Raw genomic sequence first — 14,343 nt, 5'->3', positions numbered from 1 at the left:
AATATCTTGATGGAAATGCTCACCATGTTCGTCACCTACTGCTCCACAATCTTCGGGAAAGAAGTCTAGATGTGAATGAAGAAAGTGGAGTTTCAGAGACATATTGCAACCAAGATTTTTGTAGCAGAATAACAACTTTGCTACCAGATGTTTGTAATTTGTTGCTCGGTGTCTTCCCAAGAACTGTGAACAAACACTCTTCAAGCTTTCCCACGCAGCTTTCTCCTCACCTTGGAGAATTTCGTCGAACTTGTGATCTTTGAATAGTTGCCTAATCTGTGGCCCTATGAAAACACCCTGTTTAACTTTGGCATCACTGAATCGAGGGAATTGTCCTCTTAGGTACTCATAGGCCTCATCCTCTTAACAAAACTTTTCATAAGACCTAATTTAATATGTAGAGGGGGAAGCAAAATTCGGTTACTATCTACCAGTGGTTCATGCTGCACATTTCTCACTCCCGGCTGAAGAGTTTCTCTGGTACTCCATTCACTTTTGCGGTAATGAGATCCACGATCTCTACTGTCCCATTCACATATAAAGCAACAATACTTTTTATACCCTCACTGAATACCTAGCAACAATGCTATTACTTTAAGGTCATCACAAATGAGCCACTGAAAATCGTAATATTTAATGGCTTGAAGTAAACGTTTCAAGTTTTCATAAGATTTCTTCATATGAACTGCGTAACCTACAGGAATTGAAGGAAGTTCATTTCCAATATGTAAAAGCACTGCCTTTAAACTCGCCTTGGACGAATCTATAAAGAGCCTCCACTCCGTAGGTTCATAATTAATTTTAAGTGCCCTCATGAGACCATTTACATCTGTACATGCCACAAGTATGTCTTCCATAGTAAAAAATGAAGTGAACATCTTCTCCCTATTCCGATACACTGGAATATTTACTTATTCCATTGCTTTAAGCGTGACGCTAAAATTTCGGCTTTGCTTTTCGAGAGGTCCAAGTGTCTGATTAGATCACTTAGTTCCTCTTGAGTAAGTCTATGTGGTTCACATGAAGGTTCTTCTACAACATACGTAGGGTCCTTCGAAGTACTTGATTCAGGAGCTTCGACTTCTTGATCATCATCAGAAAAAAGATCGTATTCTTTAGGTGGGTCAGGAACAGGTAGTTCTTTTCCATGTGGAACAGGGCGCATTGCAGAAGGAATGTTAGGATAGATCAAGGCCCGCTTTTTTTCGTGGAAATTCCCTTCTTGACGGAAGAAACCATACAAAAATAACAGTCTCTGATGTGGTCGCTTGGCTCCCTCCAAATCATGGGCACTGCAAAAGGCATTGAGCGCCCCTTCCCATTAATCCAATTTCTTAGATTGCTGGCACAAATGTTACACACAATGTGGGGTGCCCAAGACTTATCTTGGTCTCCAATTTTACAACCAAAGCAATATTGATAGGCTTTTCTTATTAGTGGTGTTATAGTCTGCTTTTGTGAGGAAAATGTCACTTCCCCACACACGTAGCAGAAGCCATCCGCACTGTTTACACAATTTCGCGGCATTTTTGTTTATTGGAATCCTCAAAATGTCACTTGAAATACTTCCGATAACTATTTAAAAATATACATTCGAAATACCAGTATTTTTGCGTACTTGTAGTTTTAATTTTTAGGTCCTGCACTACACAAACGTCACACCCAAAACGCTGATAACTGCACTAAACCTGTCTTTTCTAACAATAGCAGAACACTACTGAGATAAGGAACACAATGAAACCAAGCGTTCATATAGTTTCTCCAGTGTTGCCGGATCAGTGTAACATTTTACCCCAAACGAAGCGAATATATTTATTTTTAAAGCGTTATTATTAGACATGCCTGTAAAACGGAAAGTAGAGCTAATATTCGAAAATAACTTTCAAATTCGTGATCAGCACCACAAAGTCAATAAGAATTAGCTGATTTTGTTCAGTTTACATTTTCGTTGTTGAACAGTGTTATAAATATGCCTGTTCCTAATTTTTTTCATCACTTGAACCAGAGGCAGACTTAACAACAAAATCTGGGTCCTTTATGCTATCGTATCTGCTAAAAGCATCTACTATCACTTCATACCTTATCAAAATATGCACTCATTTTTGCTTCAGTCTTGCGTCTTTCTTGGCACTAGGCCATGTTTGAATTGTTGGTTATGATTATTTACTGCCATTCGGAAATTCTGCTACGTTAACTTGTTCCCCCACTTTTAAAATTTACTCAGAAAAGAATGTCAAAGTTTTGTACTAGTTTTGTACCGTTTTGTACCACCAATAAAAAGTTTTCTACCACGTCCATTAACCAGTAATGGACGATTCAAAGTGGGGGAACAAGTTAACGCCTGTTCCCCACTATAACGAATGTTCCCGAAAATAAAGTCAAAGCTTTGTACTAGTTTTGTACCGTTTTGTACCACCAATAAAAAGTTTTGTACCACATCCATTAGCCAGTAATGGACGATTTAAAGTCTGGGCGTTAACTTGTTCCCCCACTTTTAAAATTTACTCAGAAAAGAATGTCAAAGTTTTGTATTAGTTTCGTACCGTTTTGTACTACCAATAAAAAGTTTTGAGTTGAGTTGATTTTAAGTTTAGCGTCCCGTTCAGCAGCGAGGCTATATGAGACGTGGACCTACTGATTAACGTGGAATCCGAACCACATGAGCTCCCGCCGGGAATCGAACCCGGGTCTCCCGCGCCATATAAAAAGTTTTGTACCACGTCCATTAACCAGTAATGGACGATTTAAAGTGGGGGAACAAGTTAACGCCTGTTCCCCACTATAACGAATGTTTCCGAAAATAGTGTCAAAGCTTTGTACTAGTTTTGTACCGTTTTGTACCACCAATAAAAGGTTTTGTACCACATCCATTAACCAGTAATGGACGATTTAAAGTCTGGACCTGGCGTTAACTTGTTCCCCCACCATAACGAATTTTCCCGAATATAGTGTCAAAGTTTTGTACTAGTTTTGTACCATTTTGTATCACCAATAAAAAGTTTTGTACCACATCTATTAGCCAGTAATTGACAATATAATGTTTGGGCCCAGCGTTAACTTATTCCCCCACCATAACGAATTTTCCCGAAAATATTGTCAAAGTTTTGTACTAGTTTTGTACCGTTTTTTACCAGCAATAAAAAGTTTTGTACCACATTCATTAGCAAGTAATGGACGATTTAAAGTCTGGACCTAGCTTTAACTTCTTCCCCCACCTTAACGAATTTTTCTGAAAATAGTGTCAAAGTTTAAATTCAGCATCAATAAGTTTCAATGGCCATGGTTTAAATTCAGCATCAATAGCTTTCAATGGCCATGGTTTAAGTTCAGCATCAATAGCTTTCAATGGCCATGGTTTAAGTTCAGTATCAATAGCTTTCAATGGCCATGGTTTAAGTTCAGCATCAATAGCCTTCAATGGCCATAGTTTAAGTTTAGCATCAATAGCTTTCAATGGCCATGGTTTAAGTTCAGCATCAATAGATTTCAATGGTCATGGCTTAAGTTTAGCATAAATAGCTTCAATGGTCATGGTTTAAGTTCAGCATCAATAGCTTTCAATGGCCCTGGTTTAAGTTCCGCGTCAATAGATTTAAACTGCCTTCGTATAAGTTCAGCATCAATAGCTTTTAATGGTCAAAACATAAGTCTAACGTCAATAGCTAAATGCGGGTCTAGAACTACATAAGCTTTCACTGCCAATCGAAGATAAGTGTCATTTTCCGATGATTTGTACAGAATTTAGCCACAAGATAGCTTTATATATGGCAAATATGTGCAAACATGCAGAACTTTTGTTCACTTTACAATGTGTAACATAGTGATGTATGTGTGAACTAAAGGGTCCATCTAAATAAAACTATTTTATTTGTTTGTTTATTGAAGTTTAGGGACTATTTTAAGCATCAAGGCTAAATGACACAAGGACTTAATGTTTAAGGTGAAAATAGAATTGTTATGTTGAGTTGTAAGCTCAACACATTCCCAACGAAAATCGAACCTTGAATTCGCTAGCCACTCGATCAATGGTTAAGGTGAAGTAGAATATGTTAGTTAAGAAAAACAAAGGATAAGCCTAGAACCCCTGCAGATGAGAAAAATATGTGTTTATTATTTATATTTCTCGCTCATATTTTTACAAGATACATCAGAATTTTCTTCAATCCATGTTTTATTTTAAATGCACGTCAGTTTTAATATAGACGAAGACTTTTATAATTCAAGTTACAATCGGTATTTAAGAACGAAGGTTAATGTTTAAATTTTCGAGTCTACTATTTTAATAAATGTGAAGAGTACTAAGTAAACAATTTAAATTATTTATATCATAAACGTTTAAAAGTCTCGTAGTATTTTATCATTATTTATTTTCCTCTATAATTCGTTACCTTCTACAAGGCTTCCCTGTTTTGAAATAACATTTCTTTAAATCATATTTAGTAGCTTCGGAGTACTGTTATCTAGTTCTGATGATAGAGAAGACAATTTAATACAGTAAAAGTTGAACGACAATAGAGGAAAGTCAGTTAATATTTTTTTTCAAATTACAATATTTTCATCCTTTTATCAGATTTTATTTCTTACGTAAAGTTTTGTAGTGAAAAAAGTTATCAATTGAAATCATTAAGATAAATTTTCTTAAATGTGCAATGTAGTAGACTTTAATATAACTGTATTTTCTTTCAGAAAAGTTAATGGAGAGGACGTACACTTCATTTTGAAATTTTCAATAAGCCAGTGAGAAATAACCCATGATTAAGTGAATGTTAGTCAATGGATACAAGAGACAAATGGACTTCTGTTTTTCCTAATGGAGTTTTGTAATAATGTCCATTTACCTAAAGGTTTGGTGGTTGAGAATGGTAATTAAACTAATTATAATTGTTTTCACCTTGTCAAGAATTAAATCCATCCCAATTAGAACAAAAACCAATATCGAATACATGCAAGAATTCCAAGATTGTTTTAACGAAGACTACTGTTGTGTGGTTTTACAAAATAAAGATTCTCTCGTTAGCAGTATTAATAAGTTGGAGAACAAATATATCCCAGTAGTTTATCTCACAAATAATGGCGATCAGTCGTATGAACACATCAGTGACACGTTGCTGATAACAATGGACATGGGTTGCGCATTGTTTGTTCTGCATTGCACAACTGAAAATTTGCACGACACGCTCTTCTGGGCTTACAACGCTAGTATTAATTCCTTTCAAAGGAAAAGTAAAACATTTCTTGTTCTGTACAACGATGACTTGGAGAAGTTTCGCTTACTATTTGATTGTGAGTGGATGAAACAGATTCCCTTTCTTTACGTTATAACTCCAAGTAATAATTCGTTCACAGAAAACAGCGGTCAATATTCAAAATACTTGTTATTTTCTATTATTATGGGAAATAACTTAAAGCCAGAAAATTTTCAACTAATTGATTCCTGGGAAAATAATAAGCTGCGAGATGTGCAGAACCTCCACCAAAATAAAATTGACGACTTAAGTAGAAGCACACTAAAAATGCTTATGAAGGAATACAGTCCTTATACATTAATGCATGATGATTTCTATGAGGGCACAGATTACAGAATTTTATTAGAATTTTCGAACAAGTACAACTTCTCATGGGATGTTGATTATGCTGAAATTGATTTCGGAGAACCTACAGATAATACATCAGTTGGAACGTACCTTGCGACTCTCAAGACTTATAAATATCAAGCAGGATGTCCTGCTATTATTGTTGGAGAATCCTATGTTAAACATTTTGACTTAAGTATTGCTTATATACAGTTTGGAATCAATTTTCTAACGCCAAAACCAAAATCTCTGATATATTTATGGTCAACATTTTCACCATTTTCAAACAAAGCGTGGATATGTGTTTGTGTATTCACATTATCTTTGTCATTAACGTTGTTTGTCTTTTCCCAGTTTTGTCATATCTTGAGCTATGCTATACGAGGAAGTAATCCATATTTAAAATACGTATACTGTTTACTGTATTCTGTTGGTATAACCATTGGTATGGGAGTGCCCAAAATGAGTAATGAAATACTAAGATCATTAATAACATGGGCTTTCTTCACGTCCATGATGCTTATCACTGCCTACAATTCTAATCTAGTGTCATTTTTAACAGTGAAAAAATATGACAAACCTATTGATACACTAGCGGAGTTCATTGAGTCTGGAATACATTGGGCAACAATTGATCATTATTTTGTAGATGCATTGTCTGCAGCTCAAGACACATTACGAAAAGAAGTAGGCGAGAGATATAAAGTAATACCAGATATACAGGAATTGATCACATTACTCAAAAAGAGTGAAGTTGCCGTTTTAGCTGAAAAGCTTACTTCCGGGCTGATATGCAATGTGGATTTTATTCCTGAAGACGCAATGGCAGAACTCCATTTAATAAAGGAAAGTGCAATTGACTATTACGCAGGATTTCCATTCCACAAAGGATCACCACTTCTGAACATTTTCGACTTTTATCTTAGACATTTAAGAGATTCTGGTTTAATTATAAAGTGGGAGAAAGACATTGTTGATAAATTTCTTCCGACTAAAAATTCGTTGCCTGTACAAGATCACCACGAACCTGTAGGGTCTTTCCGCTCGCTCGCTGTTAATGATGTAATCGGAGCATTTGTATTGCTTCTTATTGGTAATTTACTTTCAATATGTATGTTTGTTGGAGAAGTGTTAAATAATACATGGAGTCTTGTCTGTACATCTTTATTGAATCGGATTACAAGGATTGGACAAAAGTGACATTGATTACCTCTTTATAGCCCAGTAAATAAAGGACCAAAAAGGGTGTCGAGCTGAAATAATTTAGAAAAAGCTGAAAATTTCAGGATTTGTTTTTCATGTGATCTTAAATGAAATATCAAAAGTCCCCTAAAATCCCGTGTGCGCTTCATCCTCAAAATGGCGGCCAAAGATGGCGACCGTCCGGAATGCGCATGTCTCCCGATTTTAGCTTGTAACTCTGAGACTATTTAAGATATTCCAATTCTGTAAAAACACTTTTGTTCTAGAAGCTCTAATCTATAACTTTTCTTAATACTTCTTTCTCGTAAAGTTTGACACAAAGCCACCATTTTCCATTAAAGTATAAAGTGATACATTTTGAAAGTCCTGTTTATGGATTGGTTGTAGAAAATCTCCAAAACCGTTAGGAATTCGCAGACAATGCTCGGAATAGTTTAGATTGAACATTTAATTAGCTTTGTTTTAAAAAAAGAATCACCTAAGTCGGAATACAATTAGTCGAGAAATTCGATGTTTTAAATTAAATGTAGTTGGATAAAAATTAATCGCTATTAATCCAGCACCTAAAGTTTCGAAATTCATAGTTGTGCTGGATTTATGGCATTCATGCCTTGGATTCCAAACTCAAATTTCAAAACTGTCATAAAACCTATGTGAATTTCATACAAAAATGGCGACCAAAGAGGACACTTGTCCGATATTCCCCCCCCCCCAAAAAAAAATGGATTATTATATTTTAATTCTGTAAAAACACTTTTATTATGAAAAATGAAAACCCTATTCTGTAAATTTTGTTGAGAGTAATATAATTTTAAGTACATTGAAAACAGTGGCGGGTAGTTGTTATGCAACCGGTGGTGCACACGGAATAACTAAGTTTGATTGTATATTCATAAGGATACCAAATGGTCAATTTGCATTGAGTCTACTTGTAGACACACAACCCAACTTACAGTTATGTAGTGTGCCTCACTGATTACATACCAACGAGCCACCATTGTTGAAACTTAATTATCCGTTTTTACATCTTATTTGAACTCCCTTGTAAAGTAGATTCTTCATTGTAAATAGTCAAAAAGGGAGTAAAAAAGTTTTAAAAATATGTATTACACCTACCTTCTTTAATACATGAAAATTTCATGGTCTTCAGAGTCTTCAGGAATTAACATATTTAAACAAATATTTTCCCGACAATTGAAAGAGAGTTTGGAACAAGTCAGTCCTGCCTTTCTAGATTCACATTTGCTGTCACAGTCTTTCTGTGTTCTTATCTTACATGGGCAAGATACAAGGTTCAGCAGATTGTTAGGAGCAACTTTCAATTTTATTGCACTGGAAGCAATTTACCTTCTATTAATTGCCACTAGAAACAGTTTACCTTCTATTAATTCCCCCCCCCCATTTTGTTGGGTTCAAATAATTCCCCAATCATTGGTGTACTTGAAGGTAAACACATACACTGTGTTGAGAGGCAGCAGCACTTGTAAGAGGGAAATTTGCCAAATTGAATTTTGAGGATAGTTTTCTAGTCATTATCCTGTTGTAGGCTTATATCGAAGTTCGTCTAAAGAAATTTGATTGTGTTCTCCATACAACCACGTAACCAATTTTTCTCCTATTTTAATGACTGTTTGGGGATCTAAATTGGGTTGATGGAAGACTGTGACCGCTTTAGATAGTTCTTGCTACTTTGAAGAATTTTGATGGCAGCCTTTGTTGAAAAAAGATGATGATGTGTTACACCCTGTGATAGCATGAAGACACCCTGTGAAAGATGTCCTTCAGTGACTCTAGTTTCCTTTGGATGTTGCAAATGTGGAAGCATTTCTATTCAATTTTGTTTGTTTTCGGCCTCACAAAGTACTCTGTAGTGTCTGGAATTGTTCGAGCAATTAAGATGGCCGTCAGAGTCAGTTCCTACTACTACAGCTGCATTTCTTTCAACTTCGTACACTGTAATGCTTGAAGAGTTAAAGTGGGTTTTGAAGAAATCAATCAAACGTCTTTTATTTTCAGAGTTTAGTAAAAAGGGTGCTTGCTCAAGTTTTCTGATGTCTTGGTCATCTGTCTCCTGACCGAAAGGTCTAGTTTCTACATGCTGTTCAGACACTGACGACCATTTTTCACAGAAACTTTCTAAGGTTTCACTCACTTCCATTGTAATTGGAAAAGATAAGACCGAGCCAGCCAATATCCCGCCCATAGCTCAATCCTCCGGAAGCTTTCATTGCCCTTATCAAACTCTGTTCAATTACCATATCTGTTGCACTTCCACTCCAAAAGCAATCCTTCCTTCGCACATCAAAGTATCTTTCAAGTTCTGCTGGTTTCAGTGTAATTCCAAATTCTTCCATCTGTTGCAGATAAAACTGTGTAGATTTCGCATAGTTCAAATTTCCTGCTGCGTAAAAGTTTGGAATCATGCATTTCACCGTATAAATATGAAAGTCCCAGTCTCCAGGACGCTCCGCTCGAATATATAGTAAATATATTATAATTATAAAGTATTATTAATCTTACTTGTTCCAAACTTTGAAGCCACAGTTCAGCTTTGACTCGGCTAGATAGGTCATAAGTATTTAAATGCCTGGATTATCCTTTAAGTCGTTTACGGTTTTTGTACCTATGGTCAACTCATAGATACTGAAACATATATTACTCTCTTCAAGGTCCCTAACTAAACTGCAAATCTGTTGATGGTGCTACATAAGTCAAAACGTGCTTAGTGCTCCCAGTGCTCTTGCATATGTAGTTCCATTTAACATGTGTACCACAGTATTTTGCGCATATAACAAGCCCCAAAGTTCTTCAATTAAAGTACCGGATAATATGTCCAACGACACCTAAGTATGATATTAGAAGGTGAAATCCCCCCTGTCTGACAACTAATTTAGCTAAATCACTATCTTGTTGAGCAGATGTTTTATTTCCATTGCCTTCCAATGCAGAAGCTGTTCAAAAGTAACGATACAAGAATCCCATCCCGCCTTCTTGCTTTCGTCACAAGTAAATAGAAAGGAAGTGTAAATTGTACAGAAATTTTATGATTTCCAGTTGAGAAAAGGAACTGCAGTTATGCTGCTCATTCCAAACTGCCAGGGTCATAGTGATAGTGAGCATGAAACCATTCCACCCTGGCTTAGGTGAATCTTTTATGAGATGCATGAGAAATCAAACTTCATCTGTGAAAATTAGCATATCGGAGATTTTGTACTATCATATTTTCTGCCGGTATCAAACTCTATTTCAATATTTAAAAATTCATTGTTTGTTGGTTTGTTATAAAATTTAATATTCCTTCCAGTAAGAGCGGATACCATAACTGCTGAAGGCAGTGCAGCACGTTCTATACGTAAATCTTGTCTATTTATTTTAGGTGTGCATATTTTAATCCCACCCATACTGTGGAAAGTACCGTGACCATCTAATGTTCTCGCTGCATTATCAAAAACAACCTGAATCAAATTTTGAGAATGATCGGTTTGGATTGGAATAATAGAACACATTCTAGAATATTCATATCTTCTTACTTCAGCGCTGATATTCCAAAACTACCGTATGCAAGTATATCTATATATATATTGACGAAATCCATAGTATCGCAAACAGTAAACTCCAATTGCTAGATGGATTGGTGATATAAACGTACGAGGCTGACACATTGAAATAATTGAATGGCAGATCATGATATGCATCCGAGATAACATATTTGAATCACCTTTCTTACTTCTAGTTATATTTTCAACAAAAAAATTTACTAATTGTGGATCCTCGGGAGTAACTTTTTCCAATGAACGAATTGTTTCTTTCTAGGTAGACGCGATACGAATGCATTGTTGATGCTTCTATTTTTTGACATGATCTGCTTTTCTTTTCTTGTTTGCTTCATTCTTTGAGATAAGAAGGCAGGGGTTTGCTGTTTACTTTTATACCACTATGAACCACATTAGCTTAAAATTTATGTATGTTTAGAATATAATAATATATAGACTACCAGCTGTTACGCCAATGATGTTAAGGGTGAGTCTACTGAATATATATATATATATATATATATATATATATATATATATATATATTATTTCTGCTACTAAAAAGAAAAAAAAAGGAGATTTAAAGGAACACAATATGGACAATTGGGTGACAACAAAGCAGCTCTGTCCACCTATATTTTTCAAAAAAGTCGAATTTCTCGACTAATTATATTCCGATTTGGATGATTCTTTTTTTAAAACAAAGCTAATTAAATGTTCAATCTAAACTATTCCGAGCATTGTTTGCGAATTCCTAACGGTTTTGGAGATTTTCTACAACCAATCCAAGAACAGGACTTTCAAAATGTATCACTTTATACTTTAATGGAAAATGGTGGCTTTGTGTCAAACTTTACGAGAAAGAAGTATTAAGAAAAGTTATAGATTAGAGCTTCTAGAACAAAAGTGTTTTTACAGAATTGGAATATCTTAAATAGTCTCAGAGTTACAGGCTAAAATCGGGAGATATGCGCGTTCCGGACGGCCGCCATCTTTGGCCGCCATTTTGAGGATGAAGCGCACACGGGATTTTAGGGGACTTTTGATATTTCATTTAAGATCACATGAAAAACAAATCCTGAAATTTTCAGCTTTTTCTAAATTATTTCAGCTCGCGGTCCTTTATTTACTGGGCTATTAATGTATACTAGAATTTAGGGCAAAAAGCTATGGAAACTCGTATGATTATAATGTTTCTGATTTGATGTATCTAATAGAAAATGACAACGTTAATGTCCTTTTCGTACACATGTGCCCGCGCCCTAACATTTTCATCCATCTCAATTTAAAACTTTTGACATCTCCTGACCCAAAACAGTTTTACTTTTAAAATTACATAATCGTTCTGATGTCTGGTATTTTTCTCTGGGTATATATACGAGTAGCTGCTGACAAGTTCGTAGCCCAACATATAAGAAGTGCACGTGTAATGATCAAATTAAACGGTTCTTCTACATACTCCTACCTGGAAGTCAAATACAATTATAAGATTCAAACTGGCATGCTTTCCATTATTGAGTTTAGGGAATAAGGAACAGTCTGAGGGAACTACCTCTAGCGGATAAACAAGATGATCTAGACGTTGAAACTCTTGATCATGCAATACCAGTTGTATTTAAATGCTCGATGGGCAGAGGCTTTGTTCTGTGAACTGAATTCGCTTTTTCAAAAAAAAAAAAAAAAAAAAAAAAACCGTTGCATTGCAGTTTCAAGTTGTCTTTTATTTCTGAGGGTAATGCAGAGTAATACTTTGTACTAAATATATAACCATTGAGCAGATATTTAATGAGTGTGACTCTATCTTTTCCCGCAAGAGTGTTGCAAACACTTTCCTAGCGGACTTCTGTTTCTTGAATTTGATGGCGCGTAGGGAGCCCAAGACACTCCATTGGCTGTTGTTTCGTTTCAGAATAGTACTCGAACAACCATATTTCATATATGGTTGCTATTCGTGACAGAGCTTGGTCGGCATTGCTGAAAAATCGGAAATCACCTCCCTTGAAGGCCCTGACTCCTTCAAGCTTTTGATCTGCTGACAGATTTTTGGGAACTAATTTTGTCAAGAGCTTGGGTATGTCCAAGTTGTTTCGAATTATGCTACCGACTTAATCCCGCGAAACGTCCACAATCTCAGGTACAAGTTTTCTGAGATACTGTGATTGTCAAGAATAATATTTTTACAAAAAAATAAAGTCAAAATAAAAATATAAAATAAAAATAAAATTTTTAAAAAAATATAATCATCCCCGGAAAATTGAACTCAAATTTGACCCAGAAAAATGTGAAGACTTCGAAGCCTCTTTCATTCTCACTCGCAGTCCAGTATCCAGATCTGCAGTTCATCGTCTGCATCCCATCGCGAGATAGGTTGCAAACCACAATCTAACAGATATAAGACACTGACCCAAGAGTGAAACTGACAATGAGTGCTTCGGAGATCTGAATGTTTGTATTTACTAACCCAGATTAAAAAAATCTCAAAACTGAATTCTGAGTAGCGCAATGGATTAGAATTTTGTAAACTGAATGCCCAAAATTGAATTTTGCTGATTTATTAACGAAGTGAAATTTTCTGTCAAGTCTGTGATTCCAACCCCGGTCACCCTAAGTGAAATCAATTCTGTATGTTTTCAAAATGCTATACTTTGATTTTCGTTACACTGTTCACGTACTGCTTTTCAAAACTCTGTATACTACGTACTAACAATACCACTGAATTTACTTTTACTACATATTTCTAAATAATAAGCTTTGCACTTGAAAAGAAAAGATTTTGTTTCGGCTCGTACATTTTATTTACACGAATTTTTCTGCATGACAAGAAAATTAAACAAAACAGAATAATAAAATAAAAACAGTCGCAATGGTTGGAAATTGTGAAAAGTTTGAACATAGCTGAATGGATAAGTTCGTACACAAAGTGATTAGAATCACATTTTCTCTTCACATCTCGTGAGTAACTTTTATGTGTTTTCAATTTCTATCGACTATGAAACAAATTGTATATTATCACATTTGTTACAAGAAGAAAACTGATTACATAAACTCTATACTACACACATGTACTACTATCCATGACACTGTGCTATATACTGAATTTCTTTTCTTTCGTATTTCTGTCGGTCATTGTTGTGCTAGTGGGGCCAGCACAGAGGATTTATAAAGGTCGGGTGACCTCTTTGTATAAGCTCAAGCCTATTCACATTTGCCTTTCACAAACAAAACAATTTTTCATGACACTGAGAAAATACACACACTAGAATATTCAATAATAAAAATATACTTAACCTAAATCCCTAACCTAGTTATCTAACCTAACTTAACCTAACACATATAAAATTCACTTTTATCAGACATATTCGTAGTATAATATGCACAGCCTGTTACTAAGGACGTACAGAACACTTATCATTCAGCTTCAAATTCTTTTAATGTTTAAAAAAAATATCTAAATATGTTTTAAAATCTGGACTTTTGTTTTACTAGTGAAAGGAATTCAAAATACAGAGCGAATATTTCACCGTTATTGAACATCTCCCATTATCAGTAGCCGTACGTTGCATCCTTGTCATCAATGTGAGCCGAAACTTCTCATCATACCCAATCTAAAGTGAAGGTGAGACAAAAACCAGAGAATGGATTTGATTGTAGCATTTAGCAGTACGGACAATTTTGAGGTTTACACATTCAAAATATACTTTTGGGATGAAATGTATGTATTCGAAAAGTACACACATTTCATGGACTGTTTATGACAATCGTTAACACTGAAACTCAAAGAAAGAAAAACCCCCATTGAACGAGCATTTCCTGTCATATCTTGGATTTGTGTACTATGTAACTTAAGGAAAAACGACGCAAAGCTAGCACATTATGTGAAACATCACCACACCAATAACATAACACATTTTAAATCCAAAGTTAATGATGGAATTTTGCAGGTTAAACTCGTCCGAAAAGAGAATTTTTGGATGAATAAAATAGTCACTTACTTGTTCATCTCCGTGACATACAACTACCTTAGGAGTTATGGA

General features: G+C 35.2%; 1 protein-coding gene across 1 annotated transcript; it reads left to right on the top strand.

Moving 5' to 3' along the window:
- The first annotated feature begins 5,390 nt into the window (after positions 1-5,390).
- LOC145679042 (glutamate receptor ionotropic, kainate 2-like) lies at positions 5,391-6,773 on the top strand. Its single transcript, XM_081749642.1, has one exon. It carries the CDS (start codon positions 5,391-5,393, stop codon positions 6,771-6,773), a length of 1,383 nt encoding a protein of 460 aa, XP_081605768.1.
- The last annotated feature ends 7,570 nt before the right edge of the window (positions 6,774-14,343 follow it).

The sequence above is a fragment of the Thermobia domestica genome, chromosome 2 (assembly GCF_964235325.1).
Source record: "Thermobia domestica chromosome 2, izTheDome1.hap1.1, whole genome shotgun sequence".
Taxonomy (NCBI): Eukaryota; Metazoa; Arthropoda; class Insecta; order Zygentoma; family Lepismatidae; genus Thermobia; species Thermobia domestica.
Note: the sequence above shows the minus strand (reverse complement) of the source record. Positions and strands in the feature narration are given on the sequence as shown.

Coding starts and splice junctions, on each gene's coding strand:
- LOC145679042 (XM_081749642.1), top strand. CDS start 5,391: ATGGGAAATAACTTAAAGCCAGAAAATTTTCAACTAATTGATTCCTGG.